This window comes from Schistocerca gregaria, chromosome 3, assembly GCF_023897955.1.
Source record: "Schistocerca gregaria isolate iqSchGreg1 chromosome 3, iqSchGreg1.2, whole genome shotgun sequence".
Lineage (NCBI taxonomy): Eukaryota > Metazoa > Arthropoda > Insecta > Orthoptera > Acrididae > Schistocerca > Schistocerca gregaria.
The window spans coordinates 388,284,212-388,304,117 of record NC_064922.1 but is presented as its reverse complement, the minus strand read 5'-3'; the positions used below and the strand labels follow the sequence as shown (position 1 = coordinate 388,304,117).

General features: G+C 40.7%; 1 protein-coding gene across 1 annotated transcript in view; it reads right to left on the bottom strand.

Annotated features, from left to right (window-relative positions):
* The window catches only part of LOC126355186 (DNA replication factor Cdt1), a 54,781-nt gene that overhangs the window by 6,110 nt on the left and 28,765 nt on the right, over positions 1–19,906 (bottom strand). Inside the window, exons 8-9 of the mRNA XM_050005407.1 lie at positions 19,355–19,514; positions 7,584–7,747 (exon numbers count right to left, since the gene is read on the bottom strand). Of these exons, the coding sequence (XP_049861364.1) occupies positions 7,584–7,747; positions 19,355–19,514 (324 nt within the window). The remainder of the gene's footprint in view (positions 1–7,583; positions 7,748–19,354; positions 19,515–19,906) is intronic.

Sequence of the window (19,906 nt, the reverse complement as noted above, 5' to 3'; positions counted from 1 at the left end):
ACTAAAGAAAATAAAAAAGATCATTATTTAAGAAACTTTTGAGGCAAAACTATTTTTGTAATGTTAATTTCCATTTGATTTGTAGCACTCACTCACAAATTTCCACTTTATAATTGAAAGCTTAGAGCAATAAAATTACAGGTTAGAAAGAAATGATAAATAAAAGCCAAATTCAAGACTCATAAATTAACGAGACAACCACATACTGTGATACCAGCTAGGTAGAAGTATATATTCTCAAAAACTGCCAAATCCAGCATTAGTACTGCTCCAATTGAAAACTTTGCTGTACAGTTATTCATTGTCTTTTTTATGTAACTTAGAAAATGAATGCATTTGTGGCATCCATATGGTTTGTAGAGCCATACAACATTGAGGGATGAAAACATTAAGTTACTCCTTCTGTTGTAACATGTCACATCATATCATATTTAATGGAACAAAAGATGCTAGCCAACATCTAGGAAAACTGTAATGTCAAGACAGGTACGTGTGGTTTAATTAAATTTTCTCACATACATGAAATGTATTTGCATTTGCGAATATAGACCATCATCAGCTGTACAATGGAATAACAACAACGAAAATTAAAGGACTCAAACCTGAATTTCTCGCTTATCATGAGCAGCCACCTTACCATTAGGCTACCCGAGCACAACTCGTGGGCAGACCCAAACTTACACACGTCATCAACTATGTGCCTATAACGTGCACTCGTACATTCATTATGTATAGTCCCGTACAGGGGAGACACTTCAATTGAAGTTTGCTTGCCCGGCATCATTGAATAAATATGATATTGCATTGCCTGTGTTGTTCAGAAGGACAATGTAAAGTTCCTTCACATATGGAAGGAGGGGCTGACGGTGAGTCATGCTCAGACAGGATAATAGTGAGACGACAGCTCGCGATAAGCAGGAAATTGAAATTGAGTCGTGGCCCGGCACAAATTTTTATTGTTGTCATTCCATTACAAATCTGATGGTGGTCTGTATTCGCAAAAGCAACACAGGCATTGCAATATCATAATTTTCTAACAAGTTATCTGTAAATAATTTTTCATTTTGAGAATTCTCTAGGGTGAAATCAGTCTCAATTTTATGATATGGAATTAAATACGAATTGGGTATGTTCTTTGGAAATTTCCCACATGCAGTTTGTTTGAGAGTCGATGAATCAAACAGTGGCTGAAAGATGAACCCACCAAACAAGCTGCTGAATGACAGTTCTCGATGGGTGACATGTAAGCCAAACATGCAGAAGAGGGAAGCATCGGTATCAATCATGTTTAAAGAAGGCTTGCACACTGCTCTGCATATATGGCCACGTATTGTCCTACTGAAATGTGCCACATGGAGATGCCTGAAGAAAGGGCACTACTATTGGCTCTGAAGCAGCACTGATTTAAAAGTTGTTTACTTGTCATCAATATACAGGAACAGAGATGGCATGTTTTATGTAACTGTATCCAAAAGATCACACTTGGCTTTCGTACACCCGACATCACAAACTGCCCAACAGTGTTGACCATGGTAACATTTAATGTGAGTAAAGCCATCACAGGCGACACTAAAATGGCCGACTTCCAAAATAACTTCAACTTTTCACTCAGCATGCCAGCAACAGATTTAGGGTTCCCATTGCTTTTTAGTCACTTCTTGTTTCTGGACAATGGAAGCCAAAGCACGGAATGCATGCCGTCTATTCTTCATCAGACTGCATCAATCTCTGGATTTGGCAATTCACTGGTCACCTGTGGTGCCCAAGTATCTGCCAGTTACTGCAACAAACTACCTCCTACACACTGGTTCTACACACCCTTCACTGTCAAAGCATCAAACTCTGTACATGCTGTAAGTATGGCATCACAACCTCATTTCATGAAAACAGTTCAAATTTTTATTTTTCTTATGGTTAATCTCAATCTTCCCCTATGACTGTTGCCTCAACAGCTCTCATTACTACCATCTTCTCTGATGTCTTAACACGTCTTATCTTCCTATGCCTTTTTTTGGTTAGATTGCGAAAGGGAAGGACACAATGCTGCTGAAAATTAGTTGTGAGCAACAGTGAGTTTCCGGGGTTGGGGCAATTTTGATAAGAGGCTGTAAATCCCCAGTGAACCTACTTAGGTTTCTGCACTGAATCAGTTCAGAATGCAGGACAGACTATTGGGCATTATAAATCTAAATTTGGACTTTAGAGCAAGGAGGAGTTTTATGATGAGATCAGGATGAAAATTTGCAATCAGTTTGTGCAAATTAGGATCCATACAGCTTCTCTTTGTAGTGGGGGGAGGGGGGGGGGGGGGGTTAGTACAGACAGATGAGTTTTGAAATCTGGATTGTAAGAAAAATATTACTGCAACCAGGAAATCAGAGAAGTGAAAGAGAGAGCTTCAAGTGGAATAGTTCTTCAGTTATGACTTCACTAATTGCACAGCGCGCACATTGGAGGGAATATGAAAAGAACAGCAATTTAAAGTTTGAAAAAATATGCAGAAAGTGACAGAAAATACAGCACCATGAAAGGTAATTATTTTTTGTTGATATAACTTGTTGCACAAAGGGGATGGTAAATGACAGATTCAAAAACATTAATGTGCCAATTAATGCCTAAACTGCACAAAATATGCTCAGATGGCCAACAGACAAAATGTCTGTGCTAGGACATTATTTACAGAAATGTATTTGTTGGAATGCAATTAGAATAAAAAGTTTATTTGAAGCATTTAAAATTAAGTAACCATTTCCCTATAATTATCTAAAAACAAAGATGATGTAACTTACTAAACGAAAGCGTTGGTATGTTGATAGACACACAAACAAACACAAACACACACACAAAATTCAAGCTTTCGCAACCCACAGTTGCTTCATCAGGAAAGAAGGAAGGAGAGGGAAAGATGAAAGGATGTGGGTTTTAAGGGAGAGGGTAAGGAGTCATTCCAATCCCGGGAGCGGAAAGACTTACCTTAGGGGGGAAAAAAAGGACACACACACACACACACACACACACACACACACACACACACACACACTTGTAAAGGCAAAGAGTTTGGGCAGAGATGTCAGTCGAGGCAGAAGTACAGAGGCAGAGATGTTGTTGAATGACAGGTGAGGTACGAGCGGCGGCAACTTGAAATTAGCGGAGGTTGAGGCCTGGCGGATATCGAGAAGAGAGGATATACTGAAGGCCAAGTTCCCATCTCCAGAGTTCTGACATGTTGGTAAGTATCCAGATAACCCGTACGGTGTAACACTGTGCCAAGATGTGCTGGCTGTACACCAAGGCATGTTTAGCCACAGGGCGAACCTCATTACCAAACAACACTGTCTGCCTGTGTCCATTCATGCGAATGGACAGTTTGTTGCTGGTCATTCCCACATAGAAAGTTCACAGTGTAGGCAGGTCAGCTGGTAAATCATATGGGTTCTTTCACACGTGGCTCTGCCTTTGATCATCTACACCTTCCGGGTTACAGGACTGAAGTAGGTGGTGGTGGGAGGGTGCATGGGACAGGTTTTACATCGGGGGCAGTTACAAGGGTAGGAGCCAGAGGGTAGGGAAGGTGGTTTGGGGATTCATAGGGATGAACTAAGAGGTTATGAAGGTTAGGTGGACGGCGAAAAGACACTCTTGGTGGAGTGGGGAGGATTTCATGAAGGATGGATCTCATTTCAGGGCAGGATTTGAGGAAGTCGTATCCCTGCTGGAGAGCCACATTCGAAGTCTGATGAAGTCCCGGAAAGTATCCTGTCACAAGTGGGGCACTTTTGGGGTTGTTCTGTGGGAGGTTCTGGGTTTGAGGTGATGAGGAAGTGGCTCTGCTTATTTGCTTCTGCACCAGGTCGGGAAGGTAGTTGCGGGATGCGAAAGCTGTTTTCAGGTTGTTGGTGTAATGGTTCAGGGATTCAGGACTGGAGCAGATTCGTTTGCCACGAAGACCTAGGCTGTAGGGAAGGGACCATTTGATGTGGAATGGGTGGCAGCTGACATAATGGAGGTACTGTTGCTTGCTGGTGGGTTTGATGTGGATGGACGTGTGCAGCTGGCCATTGGAAAGATGAGGTCAACGTCAAGGAAAGTGGCAAGGGATTTGGATTATGACCAGGTGAATCTGATGGAACCAAAGGAGTTGAGGTTGGACAGGAAATTCTTGAGTTGTTCTTCACTGTGAGTCCAGATCATGAAAATATCATCAATAAATCTGTACCAAACTTTGGGTTGGCAGGCCTGGGTAACCAAGGAGGCTTCCTCTAAGCGACCCATGAATAGGCTGGCGTACGAGGGGGCCATCCTGGTACCCCTGGCTGTTCCCTGTAATTGCTGGTATGTCTGGCCTTCAAAAGTGAAGAAGTTGTGGGTCAGAATGAAGCTGGCTAAGGTGGTGAGGAAAGAGGTTTTAGGTAGGGTGGCAGATGATCGGCGTGAAAGGAAGTGCTCCATCGCAGCGAGGCCCTGGACGTGCGAAATATTTGTGTATAAGGAAGTGGCATCAATGGTTACAAGGATGGTTTCCGAGGGTAACAGATTGGGTAAGGATTCCAGGAGTTCGAGAGAGTGGTTGGTGTCTTTGATGAAGGATGGGAGACTGCATGTAATGGGTTGAAGGTGTTGATCTACGTAGGCACAGATATGTTCTGTGGGGGCTTGGTAACCAGCTACAATGGGGCGGCCAGGATGATGACAGCAATAGGACACGTGATGTAGTCAGCCAATAGCAAGATCACTCTTCAGTAGTGTGAATACACAATTAAGAAAAGTTATGGCTTAAATTAATACACACAGCATTTACAGATAATATTGGTCTTGAAGGTTAATAAGTTGGAAGAGAAGCTAAGCTTCCACATATAATGTTGATCTTTTTTGCGCGTGTTACACTTTAAGGTACATCACACAAATGTGCCAGTAAAATTTTTAATAACAACACAAATGTCTCATCTTCTGGCCTTGAAATTCTTCTAAATGGTCATCCTCAAAGAGTTGATTTTTTAAATGAGAGTCAAACGCTTTGTGATTTTGAGAAATTCATCGTGCATTGTCGCACATGGTTCATGTTGCGTAAAAGGAAATCTGCTCTGAGTGTAACGTTTTTCAAACCACTATTCGCAATATTTTCCCGCGACCTGTTAGAAATAGGTTCGTTTCAGCAGTTGCAAGAAAGCGCCAGATAACTGGCGTCACCGTGCTTGTGCACCTACGATGACGCAGGAAGCCCATATGTTCGTACGTGTCAAACATTATTTCATAAAAGAAACAAGACATCGAAGGATACTTCAAGAGCGTCGGGATTTCGCGAACCATACTAAAATGCACAATTCGGCTTAAAATGCACATCTGTATGTAAATTTTCTTGGACTACCAGTTGAAACTAGCCAATAGTGTGAAAATAAACTCTTTGTTTCAAATAATTGACTGCCTCAGTAGAAAGGATTAATAAAAGCCAAATCTCTTTAGCAAACCGGCAAAAATAACTTCATTGTTCTGTAAGGCGATTAATGCTTCACTGTAAAAGTTGGAAATAAAATCTGAAACTATTAGCATATTTTAGCCTGCCGTAATTATGCGAACGTATTTTAATTCATTTGATATCTCCCGGCTACAAAAATCCGTTTTGTTATCATTTAAAAACAAAATCACTGAACGTAAACACAGGTCACGTGGAGACGACACACCTCCCCACCACAACTCTGATTGCTCTGTGCATCAGGCACGGATCTACGACATTTCCTAACAGGGGCAATATTAAGTAGTGGCGCCCAGCCACACTTCCTTAACCAGAAGCGAGAGAAGGTACTACTCCTACGCGACTCAACTACGCATGCACAAGAGCCCGCCCGCAACTGCTCAAATGAATCTAATTTAAACAGTTGTCACGTCACGCTCATCGGAGGCAATTTGTTGTTATAAAGCATTGCATAGTGTTCCTAAAGCCTTTGACACACTTTATTGTTGGCAGACGCTTGTATGAACACTGTTTTGTTGTTGTATACAGCGCATTTCCTTTGCAACTTAAGTTTTATTTTCTTTTTTTCCCCTCCCATTCATGTTTTGTTGCTGCAGTATTATTCTGCAGTAGCGGGATACAATAATATCCTTTGTTAGAGTATTCGTTCTTACCAGTCAAAATTACAAAAATTCAACTGAAAATTAAAACAATGAAAAATTCCCGAAATTCTAAACAATTCCCGGGTTTTTTCCGGTTATCTCCCGGATGAAAATTTTCCCGGATCTCCCGGGTCGTACACACCCTGTTCTATTCTCTTCTTGTCTAAACTATTTATCGTCCACATTTCACTTCCGTACTTTGCTACATTCCATACAAATACTTTCAGAAACGACTTTCTGATACTTTAATCTAAGTTCAATGTTAACAAATTTCTCTTTTTCAGAAATGCTTTCCTTGCCATCGCCAGTCTACATTTTACATCCCCTCTACATCGACCATCCTCAGTTATTTTGCTCCCCAAATAGCAAAAATTATTTACTACTTTAAGCATCTCATTTCCTAATCTAATTCCCACAGCATCACCTGATTTCATTAGACTACATTCCATTATCCTCGTTTTGCTTTTGTTGATGTTCATCTTATGTCCTCCTTTCAAGAAACTGTCCATTCCATTCACTGAGCTTATGGGGCTCCCCATAACAATGCCATCTTTCTATTTCTACAACCCTTTTGTTCCCTTTGAAATATGTGGCTGTGAGACAATATTTACACAGTTCCGCAATATCAGGAGGGGAAAGTCCAATTTAGTTATTTCAACACTTCATTAATGGAACCATGTTGAAAAGTGATACTAATTCAAATCTGACTACAAATCTACCTGAAATATACTGTAACAAGTATACGAAGGACGCTTGCAAACTGGTGGAAGAAGTATGAATTTATAGGATATTGTGTAGTTGTAGAAACATGGCTGTGGATACTACTAAAAGGATGGTAAAAAAGACTAGAAGAGCACTACAGCAACTGCAGAAAAGGAGAAAAGGACAGACCAACAGTTGGGGGAAATGGAGACCACGTGATTCAACTCATTTACTAGCAGTCACAAGTGAATACCATTAAAGTCTCTACAGAGAGGCCACAGAGTTTACTAAACATCTCCATAATTTTAACCAGGAGGAAAGGGGGGGGGGGGGGGGGCTGAAACTGGTATCCAGAGTCTGGTGCTGAAAAAGATGTCTTCCATGATAGGGTGACAGCAACAGCAGATAACAGCAACCTGCAACTACAATTGCACTAGAGTTTAAAAAAGGAATACACCATGCCTCTGTGTGGGAGCACGTAAAAACAGCTACCTATGGTGTGCATATAAAAAAAATCTTTGAAAAGCTGTAACCCCCTTGAGAAGTCTTCTGCAGATGAGAACAAAATGTTGGGCTTCCATCGAGAAATTCATATGAATAAGGCACTATAGCCCAGAGCGTTTTAGTAATTGTGTCATTTTCAAATATAGAAGCTTCATTTTACAAATAGGAGGGAACACCACAGGATGTGGAAACTTCATAAGCAGTCTTGCAGTCAGGAAAGAAGATTTTAATTGTAATGCTTCTACATAAAGTTTCTTATTACTAACCTTCTCAAGCACAGATTTTGGAATTCCCTTATACAAATCTGTCTTAAATGCTTCAACCCTCTCATTCACTCTAGCTTCAGTTTTGCTTTGAGACTGTTTTTCACTTACAAGTTTTAAGGCATTTTCCATTCTTTTATTGCACTGAAAGATATCCTTTGCACATTCTGAAACAAAATAATAGTCATATGCCAACAAAATAAGTAATAACTAGCATGGCATTTGATATTTACATGTATATCTGAACTTTGTAAACCACCCAGTTACCAGTAGAATATACATACAGTACCAAAATAAGTAATAAAAGGAAGGGATTAGTTTGCACTACAGACTTGCCAAGAAAAACTCTGACCATCCACATGAAAAAAATACTTTACAAAACACATCTTACAGTGAGTTTCATAGTCAACACACATTCTTTTAAAATAGGTAGAAATTCTACAACAAGTCTTTAAATGCAAATCAATCAATATTATATAATTTTGTTTTCTAAATTAATAAACAAAAATTTCTACAATCGTCTCTATTTACCAAAAAATACTGAAAATACCATTATTTTCATATATTTGTGACACACTTATAATTACAGAATCCAAATATTGGAAAACATTTATATTCAGTAACAGACACAAAAGTCGCACTTAGGTGGATTGAGTCACTTTTGACTAGAGTGAAAAAGCTCCAAACCATGGAATTAGCCAATGCACACCAATGATTATCATAATACTTACAAGCACTACTTTAAATGATGTCCCTTATGTCAGTGATTTATCCTATTTTGTGACTGTAGCATCTACAAATATGGCAAATGGCACAAATGCTGCCCTAAGCTGTTCAGGAGCAACACAAAGAATTTTATGCTTGAGAGATCCTCAGTGCACTGAAAACCAAATGTCTTGTCTTTCTATATATTTTTGCTTTGAAATTGTCATCAGAAGACTGATTGCCTGTATAGGCCCTACCTCTTTAAAAGCCCTCATTTGCCACAGTATAAGGAACATTATTAATATGTTGCTACTAAATTACTGTAAACACAGAGACCATTGCCAAATACTTGGGATGTATTTGCAATTGCAAATATTGAGAACCATCAGCTGTATAATGGAATTTAAGGTGGTATGCCTGAGATATGTGAACAAACTACCGTATTTACTCAAATCTAAGACACACTTTTTCCCGGTCTTTGTGTGTGTGTGTGTGTGTGTGTGTGTGTGTGGGGGGGGGGGGGGGGGGGGGGGGGGGGGAATCCACCACCTGCAGCTTAGGATCATAGAATCGATGCAAAGTAAGTGGAAGTTCTGAACACTGTTTGTAGGTGGCACCACAACTAACTTCTGCTGTCAAATATACACAGCACTACACAGGCACAAAGATAAATACTGGCACCAAAACCTCTGCGTCAGGAAAAAAAAAAAAAAAAGAGTATCTTCTTTTTCCCCACCCCAAGTTTCGACAACTGCATTTTCATACATTATCCAATGAAGTAAATAGAAATTCCATATTGGTCATCTTCGAACGTAGCCGTCTTTCAAATATTCATAGGCAACAAAAATAAATTTCTGTACACAAAAATACCAACAATGCACAAGGCTTTAGGACTGTTGCACGAGTTGATACACTGGGGCTCATTAAGATTTCACGTAGCGGCACCTATTGCTTCGTGGAATTTTGTGAAGTGCTTGTTGGTGTTAGTGAACCATAATGAAGTGCTTTCAATTATAGTGCCAAATTCAAGACGGGAGTTATTTCTTTTGCGGAACAAATTCTAATCATGCTGCAGGTATGCAATACGAGATTGATGAGACCAACATCAGGCGATGGCAACTGCAGAGAGACAAATTATTTGAATGTTCAAGTAGCAGAAAAGCATTTAGTGGGCCAAAGTGTGGCTGATATCATGCACTAGAAATGATTTTAAATAAATTTGTTAAGGAACCGCGTCACAAATTCCTGCCTGTGAACAACGAAATTTTAAAAATTTAAGGCACATGAAATTACTAGAGAGCAAAAAATCGAAAATCTTAAGGCTAGTTGCAGCTAGATTGATCTGTTTATGAAACGCTGGGGGTTTTCACTTCAGAGGCGAACTTTAGTTGCACAGAGGCTGCCGAAAAATTATGAAGAAAAACTTGAGGAATTTCAGCACTTCATAATTAGGCAGCGCACAGAAAAGCAATACCTTCTCGGTAAGATAAGAAATGCTGACCAAACTCCCGTATATTTTGACTTGCCGTCACATCATATGGTTGACGCCAAAGGAAAGAAAGACATAAGTGTTCTTACATCAGGGGGTGAAAAACCGCAGATGTCCATCATGCTTGCAGATGGACATAAATTACCCCCACTCATAATTTTCAAGTGAATGACTACCGAAATCTGTAACTGTACAAGCAAACGAAACTGGGCGGCTTTCGGAGGACATGGTGCTGGAATGGATTAGGCGTGTGTGGAATAACATCCTGGCACAATGCTTAGTTTACGCAGTCTGTTGGTATTAGATGTGTACCCAGGCCATACAACACCTGCAGTTAAACGAAAATTAGAGGAAAATAAAACTGACTTTGCAGTTATTACAGGTGGGATGAGGTCAATTCTGCAACCACTTGATGTCTGTCTGAATAAACCATTTAAGGACAAGCTTAAACGCACATACACAGACAGGTTTTCAAAAAGCAATAGACAACGGACACCAACAGGACATGTAAAATGTGCAAGTTTGTCACAAGCGTGCCAATGGATTTATGATGCATGGAAATGTGTTCCAAATTAGGCTGTGCAACAAGCATTTAAAAAATGTTCGATATCCAATGCACTAGATGGTAAAGAGGACGATGCTCTGTATGAAGAAATGAGCAACAAAGAATGGAGTTATAGTGATTCAGAATCATGACTGATATTTTAAACATTTCATATTAGATGTATTACAAACCTAATAAAATTTTGTTTTAATTTCAGCATTTAATTTCTAAGTTATTTTCATTCTTATTTTATAAGTGTTGCTACTCTGCATTGCACAGGATAGAAAAGCGTGGAAAGCTGCATGAAACAAGTCTATGGACTGAAGACAACAACACACTCTGCGTTTGAAGTCATCAGTGAAACTCTACTACGAAAATCCGACTGGCAAGATTGTTTGGGATGTATGTCAATATGGCCAACTCTACGTTCTGAATTTTTTTCTTACCTATGACAAGAGGTGGTTGCTAATAGGAACTTTTCTGAATCGTGAACCACGTGCAGTATTCTCTTCACCATATGAATAAAACGAGTGTAAACATTATGCCATGTATTTTTTCATGTTTGCTGCTATCTCATTCAAATCCTGTCTGCCTAATAAACTAAGAAACTAGAGTGAGACAACAGTAAATGCGGAAGAATATACATATAATGTCAAGTTTATATTATTATTGTTATGCTGAATAGTGATACAGTCAGAAATGGCAACTGACTAGATTTGTAAATCTAAGATGACTAATTTCTGTGCAGAATGTAATGTACTAAAGAGGCGTCTCCAAAGATTTTCAAACGGAGAAAAATTTTCCCTAAATTCTCGTTCAGAACATTTTCTATTATACACAGTCTATTATTTGGTTCTTGTTGATCACTATCAAAGAAAGCAGCAGTGTAAGTAACAACAAATAACAGTCTCTTGCCATGGTTTCACTAATGAGACAATTCCTCTCTCTCTCTCTCTCTCTCTCACTCACTCTCTCACTCTCTCTCACTCTCCTCCCCCCCCACCTTTTTTTTTAAATTTTAAGTGGTGGTAGAGCACACAAAAGCAAGCCATGCCGTGAGCGGCGACAGGTCGTAAACACTCATTATCAGAAAGCGACAAACAATGCATGACAGTACAATAATGCGTTTGCAGCTTAGAGTGACAAACACCCATAACAAAGAGAATGGCAATTATCAGATCAAAGCAAAATAAGCAATCAATTCAAACCAGACGAAGTAAGTAAAAAAGGAAGAGCGCCCATGTAAATATGGCTGGAGCGCCTGACGCACAGCAATGGCTTCACTGCTAAGCTTATGACTCGAACCAAACTACTGTAGCTGTATCTTCATCCATTCGACCTAAATTGTGTCTCTTGTTACAATGGTCCGAATCTGTTTCGATTTGGTGGTGCAGTCTAACACTTATGTCTCCCCTTGAATTTCGAGTCTCAAATTTCAGGTGCAGCTTAGATACGAGAAAAATTTTTTCCTTAATTTCGAGTCCCATTTTTCAAGTGCGGCTTAGATTTGAGTAAATACGGTATTCTGCTAGTTATGGACAGATGTGCATTTCAAAGGGGAATATCACTTTATATTACTAAGCTTTCCTGCTCACAGAAGTCAATCTCCAGAAACATCCTACGACAGCAATAGATTTGAAAACCCCTACAATAATGACTAGGAACCTCAAAATGTCCCAACAAATGATTGATTATGCTGAGAATCGGCAGTATTTTCAAAAGGTGCACAACATGCTCACCTTATTTATGATGTTTCTCAACATTACTTTTCTTTACCCACCCAATTCAATAATTACAAAATTGGCAGAATGTTCTGTTAATGATAATGTTAATGTCCTGTTGTCATTCATAGCTGTCTGACCCATACTTGACAACACTACAGATAAAACCAACAAGGTACTTAATGTAAAAGTAGAACCAAAAATAACTATTTATACACTAGGAAATGACTGTTCAGTGTGGTTGAAGTACTTTGAGAGGTATTGTTTCCCAGTCACTAAAGTGCAGAATGCAGATACCATAAACGCAGTAAGGGCAAGTGTAAACAGTCTCGCCAAATGCCTCTGAGAAAATCCCACAAAAGGCAATCGAAAATAAGCTACTTTGCATTGAAATAAGTCAGATTGTACGGATATTTTGTTATATTTATAGGCATTAAAAGGCAAGCACTTAAATGTTATTTGTAATACTATTTATCTACCGCACATTTTTAACACCAAGCAAAAACAACAAAAGAGTAAAGTACTTAATTTAAACAAAAATTCCTGCTGGAACCTCAGGTTCAAATTCAAGTTCTGTGATAAATAGAAATGAAGGTGTGCATGCAGTCATGCTCAAAATATCTGTGGCTCTCAAAGATGAAGCTGAAGTTGTGGGCAAGATACGAAAAAACACTCTTGTATGCAGCAATAGTTTGTAATTTGCTTAATACTTCTGATAAAACTTGCAGTTTTTACAACAATTTCCCACCTGACTAAGCCATCTTTTATTATAATTATTGAGCTTAACACTTCTCATGACATTCTGTTGTGCAGTGTTTTTTTTTCACAATGTTCATGCTACTGAAAATTCTTCCCACCTCTGCATTTGACCATGGCAATACTAGAAAAAAAGTTGCTACATTCACTAAACTCTCAAACAGATTAACACCTCAAACATCTTTATATTTTGCTACCTCATGTCAGAAATTCAGGATATCAGAACTTTTTTCCATTTAATAGATGTTAAATTTTCTCACTTAAATTCTGCTTTTGTGATTGTTTCGTTGCGGTCTCCTAGATGCATCATTATTGGTATAAAAAATTCTTTGACTAGTTGCAAAGAATTTGAAACTAACAACACTGACATATTTCTCAAAACTTGAATATTATCAGGAAGTCTTGTTTGAAGTTCACTACGTGACTTAACCCTTACGCAGTTGCGCGGAGTGTTCAGAACACCACAGTCATCCTTATCAGTGGATTATTACATAATAGATATGAGTGTAACGTCATGTTCTTTGGTATCTTTCTAGGACATAATGTGAAAGCTTTGAGTAACAATAGAATCTACAATGGAAGCACAAGTTCCAAGAAAACACAACAATGTGCCTTAGGGTGTTGTCAGCATCCCGCGTGACTATGTTGCAGTGCTGCAAGAAAGCGCACAGTTGTGTTCCATAGCAGCTGCTTGTATTTTGTCGCTCTGTGCAGTTAAAACAGCTATGGATCGTTACATAATGGAACAAGAAGGAGTGTGGAAACTTCTGGAAGTGGTCTTAGACGAAACTTTTGAAGGAGGAGGAGGAGGAGGAAACAGACAGTTGTGAAGTTATCTCTCATCACAGTGACACAGAAACGGAGGATGAAGATAATCTGGAACTGGAACCACAAATAAGTGCAGCAGATAATGAAAGCAAGCAATATATATATTTTTTTTTTTTTTTTGAAAGAATAAGGTTACAAAATGGATGAAAAGTTGTCCTAGTTGCAACGTAAGAACTAGAAGTTTAGTTCTCATTATTCATCTCCCTGGTGTGAAAGCTATCACAAAATCTGCAAAAACTGCTGTGGACTGTTTTTCGATATTTATAAATGACAATAATTAGAATGATTACATCATGCACAAATATTTACATGCAACACACTGCATCAAATTTCACTAGAGACCATGATGTCAAACCAACAAATGAGAAAGAAATCAAATCTCTTCTAGGTCTGTTGATAGTTGCTGGGCATTACAGGGCAGGACACCAAAATCTAGAAGACTTATGGGACACAAATGGTTTTGGAATTACAATATTTCATGCCACACTGAGTTTATGGTACCTTCATTTCTTCTTGCGTTGTTTGAGATTCGATAATATTCGAGACAGACCACAGCGTAGAGAACGTGATCGCCTAGCTGCATTCAGAGAAGTGTTTGAATTATTCATGTCAAACTGTGTCAGTAATTATACTATGAATATACGACAGTGGATGAACAACTGGTTGCATTTAGAGGCAAATGCAATTTCTGACAGTATATACCGAGCAAGCCTGCGAAATATGGTTTGAAGATTTTCACCTATGTGATGCAAGAACATGGTACACTTTGGGGATGGAAATCTATGTTGGGAAACAGACAGAGTGTCCCTTTGCACTGTCGAACTCTCCTAAGGAGATAGTAAATAAGAATTGTGCGGCCTACCAAATGTACAGGATGTACTCCAGACTTGGTTTACACCAGAGGTTGTGAATTTACGAACAGCCTTTTTGGATTCAGAAAGGATATCACCGTAGTTTCATATGTGCCAAAGAAGAGCACAAACGTTATTCTCCTTTCATCTATGCATCATGACAGTGCCACTGACACTAATACTGTGGAGGAAAAGAAACCAGAAATTGAAACAATGTACAATAAGAACAAAACAGGTGTGGACACAACAGATGAAATGTCTGCTACTTATTCAACCTCAAGAAAAACTACAAGCTGACCACTTACCCTATTTTTCCAAATGATTGACATTGCTTGCATTCATGCCTTCATCATATACGCAAATAACAACAATGAGAGGATTTCCTGAAGAATGTTTTTACGTGATGCCGGAAGGTCATTAGTATATCACATAGTGTGCAAGACAGCAGCCAATTACTCCCTGCCTAAACAAGTTAGACGGAAAGCCGCTAAAATGGCGGGAATTGAAAACAGCAACTACGCACCACCTTCTGAACAAAGAATACATAATTACGCCCAAGCGATGCACAGTTTGTCCTCGGAGTGAAGATATGAGTTAAATCGCACTGTGCTCGATGTTTGAAAGTTGTGTGTGTGAAGCACATGAGAAATGTGTGGGGAAAGTGTTACAATAACGCACCTCTTGTAGCCAGTGATTGTGACCAATTTCATAAAATGTTTGCACGGGTTGACTGAACAAATGTTTAATCATATGTATAATGCCTTATGCCTGTAATACAGTATGAAGAATAACAGACATAACTAATTAAACAAAATATTGTAAGAAAATGGGAATTATTGCATATATTTCAAATAACCCGATTTCAATACTAAGGTAATATTCAATGAAACGATAATGTACCGGGAGGTAACATTCTAAATGGCCATTTGTGAAGTAAACACATTCATATCAGTGATATGCTGCACAACGTCATTATAGCCACTTTTATTTGGGGTGTTAGCAACACCCCGCGCGACTATTAATGTTACAAAAAGCATGAATCATACGTTCCATCACCTTGCAAATGCAGCTGGTAAGAGAGATCGGGCAGTCGCTAGAATTATGGTTTTCGTCCTTACCGGGCTTAGGTATGCGTATGATGGTCGCTCGCATCCAGGAAATGTGCTTTCAGCCCAGATGCAGTTGTACGTTTTAAGCAGGAAGTGCTTGCCCACAAGAGAGAGGTGCTGCAACATCTGAATGTGGATAGCGCCTGACCCTGGGGCAGAGGACCGAGATGAACAGAGCATTATCTAGCTCCCTCATAGTGAATGTGGCATTGTAGCACTCGTGATTCGGAGAGAAGAAGGGTATCGCCCGCGCCTCCTCCACTCATTTCCGATGGATGAAGGCAGGGCGATAATGGGAAGAGCTTGAAATTTCCGCAAAATGGCAGCACAAGGTGTTGGAGATAGCAACAGGATCCACGGATGACATTGGCACTTACTGTCAGGCCAGAAATGAGGGAATGGATCTTGGTTCCAGAGAGCTGTCGGAGATTGGCCCACATGACAGAGGAAGGTGTGTAACTGTTAAAAAAACTAGTGAATGAAATCCAACTAGCTCTTTTGCTATCCCGAAGAACTCGACGACACTTTGCACACATCTGCTTATAATAAATGCAGTTTTTCCCATAGGGTATCAGTTAAAAATGCGGAGAGCGTGTATCTGTGCACAAATTGTGTCACGGCATGCCTCAGTCCACCAAGGGACTGAGACAACATGGTAAAAAGGAAATGCGAGGAATGGAATGTTCTGCTGCAGTAAGGATAACAAGGATAACAATGGTGAGACTGTCCACCTGGTCATCACACCTAAGGAAATCTTGTTCTGTGAAGGTCGCCAGGGAGGAGTAAAGCTGCCAGTCAGCCTTAGTAAGCTGCCATTTGGGCATGCATATGGATGGGGTAGGAGTCAGCAGACAGAGAGCAAACAGGAAATGGTCGCTCCAGTAGGTGTCAAAGAACGGACCACTCAAGACGATGGGCAAGCTGAGCAGTGCAAAAGGATAGGTCCAAATGGGAATAGGTGTGTGAGGAGTCAGAAAGGAAAGTGGGTGCTCCAGTGTTAAGGCAGAAGAGGTTGAGTTGGTTAAGAATGTCAGCCACGAAGGCACCTCTCTGGCATGTCCTGGGAGAACCCCAAAGGGGATGATGCACATTAAAGTCACCAAGGAGCAAAAATGGGGGAGGTAGCTACCCAATAAGCTGAAGGAAGACTGCCCTGGTGACATCGAAGAACAGAGGTACATAAATAGTACAGAGGAAGAAAGTCAGGTGGGGAAGGAAAAGGCGAACAGCAACAGCTTGAAGATGGGTAGTCAGGGAGATGAGTTGACTATGAAGGTCATCCTGTATGAGCAGAATGACGCCCCCATGAGATGGGATGCCGAACTCAGCGAAAAGGTCAAAACAAATTGGTAAGTAATATGAAAGCTCAAAGCAGTCTTGAGTGCACAATTTTATTTCCTGAAGGCAGAGTACAAGGGGATGCTGTGATGCTAGGAGCAGCCATAAATCCTCTTTGTGGGACCAAATGCCGCGAACGTTCCATTGGAGGACAGTGATAAGGAGGAAGAGATGTAGGGGTGTCAACTCTGTGACCGCCAAGAGACTGCCAGTGGAGACTCGCTATTACAGGGCACAGAAGCAGGAGGATCCTGCTCCTGGGGACCACAGGGGCATCGGAATGCTTGTATGATCGGTCTGCGGTGTCCAACGCTGAAAAACGGTTGGTGGTGCGCACTGGTGAGAAAGGCCGGCCAGGCTAAGTGACCATGTGGCGACATCGTTAAGCAGGTTCTTCGAGTTGGTGAAGGAGAAGACCGTTTGTCTTTAGCAGACTTCTTCGAACCCTTCTGGTTATAGGAAGACTTGGGTGTTGTTTGGCTGGAGGGACAGAGGATGTCTTTTCGGGAGTACTCCTGCTGTCCTTTCCCGCCTACCAGTTGTGTAATGGGTAGGCCCCTTTAGGCGAGAGTTTGACTTTTTGTTGCACAGCAGGACGAGGGGACAACGATGCTACCTTGACACTGGGCAACTTCACAACCTAAGAGCCAAATTTGAGGTCACGTGTTTGCATGGCCATGTCCTTCATGGAGCGAGGGGTAACCAGAATTGAACTATAGGTGCCAGATGGGAGAACACATGGTTTGCGACTAGCCAGTAACTTGAGAGCTACTGGGTAAGGCACTTTTCCTTTACCCGAATCTCTTTAACAGCCCCCGCTCATCTAGATACACGGAACAATCCCGGGAGGAGGCGGCATGGCCACCCTTGCAGCTGATACAGCGGGGAGGAGGAGGCGGATGTTCGACCTCATGTGCATCCCTGCTACAGGTTCGCATGTGGCTGGGTGTCGACAAGACATTCTAGTGTGACTGAACCGATGACACTGGTAGCAGCCCATCAGATTCGGAATGTACGGCCGGAATGTGACGATTTCATAGCCCGCTTTAATCTTGGATGGCAGCACCACCCTATCAAAGATAAGGACAAATAGTGTGGGTAGGCACCACGGAGGAATCGACCTTTTTCATTACACAATGGACAGCAATGACACTGCTCATAGAGGTAAGATTGTATTTCCGTCTCTGTTAGACCGTCAAGCAACCTGGTGTAAATTACACCACAGGAAGAATTCAAGGTTCTATGTACCTCGACACGAACAGGATAACCGTGGAGAAGTGAGGCAAGAACTAGTTGTGCTTGAGAATCAGACACCGTCTCCAAAAGCAAAGAGCAGGACCAGCAATGGCATCAACACCTTTCTGAATAATAAACGGATGGACCATGGCAAAAGACTGACCACCTGCAGTACGTGCATGTTTACGTTTCATCTACATCGATGGAGGATGATTGACTCGTCGTGAGGAAATCCCCCACGATTGCCAGAGTCTCCGACGGCGCGCTCCTTCCAACTGGGTGACCCCTTCACAAGATTGTTCACACCTCAGGTCACACCTCCAGAACACCTGACAGAGGGACCAACGGGGGTGATCTGGGAAGGTTACAGCTCAGTCAATTACCCCTCCCTTGGTCTGTACCGGCGGTGCGTGTGAACCCTACCTGTCGACCCAGGGCTGGGAATTATGCGTTACCCAGTCACCTTTTACGCATCAGACACATGGGGCGGCCTTCAGGGGCGCACAGGGAGAAAGAAGAAAAACAGAAGATCCTTAAACACTGAAGCAGAGGAACAAGAGGAGAAGAGAAACAAAGAAAGGAAAAAGGAGTGAAAAAGAAAATCTAGACTGTTCGCAGGTCAGCGACAGAATGCAGAAAATTACTAATAATACCCCAGACATGTTCCCCGAGGGAGGGAAAAAAGAACAGCAAGAGGATAGACATACAGCACGGAAAGGAAAAAGTGCTGTAAAAACAGGGGCATCGAGGTAGCCAAGCACCAAACCTACGAAAGAGTGGCGAGCCGCCTCGGTGGGGTTGGAGGGGTCTGACATGCTAACATTAGAGAAAATGTAGGCATTTCTCAAAACTTCGCACTTATGATATTCCTCTAAATAAAACTGGCTACTAAGGTTGAGGAAGTAAATAGCAAAAACTCTATTACACTTCTTACTGTACCCTGAAACATTTTAGTAATGCAAAGCTGAAAAGGAGATTTTCTTTTTAGACCTGAGTGCTTGGTGAAATCTGGCGCTAACACAACCAAAAATAAGCAGCAATTCCTGCAGAAACTGACACCTCGTAACTCTGAACTCTACTGCTCATGAGCAGTATGCAAAAACTGCCAAAGGCCTACAGAGAGAGCGTGCGCGAGAGAGAGAGAGAGAGTGCAAGAGAGAGAGAGAGAGAGAGAGAGAGAGAGAGACTGAGACTTACCAAGGACATCTTTAGCAGTCCGATAACTAATTTCATTTGGCGGTTTTGGCAGTGATTCTGTTGGCACATCAGGCAACTTATCAATATCAAATTCTGGATGCCAACGTGTCAACTTTGATTTCTCCAGTATCAATGGTGGATCCAAAGTCCTTAAAAAAGCCTGAAAAATCAATTTAAAAAATCAGGTTAATTACTGTGAGAGTAAAGATCTCTACATAAATGTTGTAGTATGGGATCCAAAGGGGAAGTGAATAGTGTAAAATACATCTCTTCCATGTTTTAATGAAGACAACAAACCACTGTTTGCACCTTTATTTTTACACCAGGGTTCATTGCATGCAAAAGACGGAAATTACAACCAAAAATACCTGTCTGAAAGCAACTTTGCACAAGCACTGTTCCAAACATACTACTCCACGTGTTATACATAAATTATTTTTTGCTCCTTGCTTATTTCAAAGTTGTAATTATTTTCAATAATTTAACAAAACAATAAAACACTACTGAAACAATCAGAAAAGCATCTCTTGTTAATCTAATTCCATAGGCTAT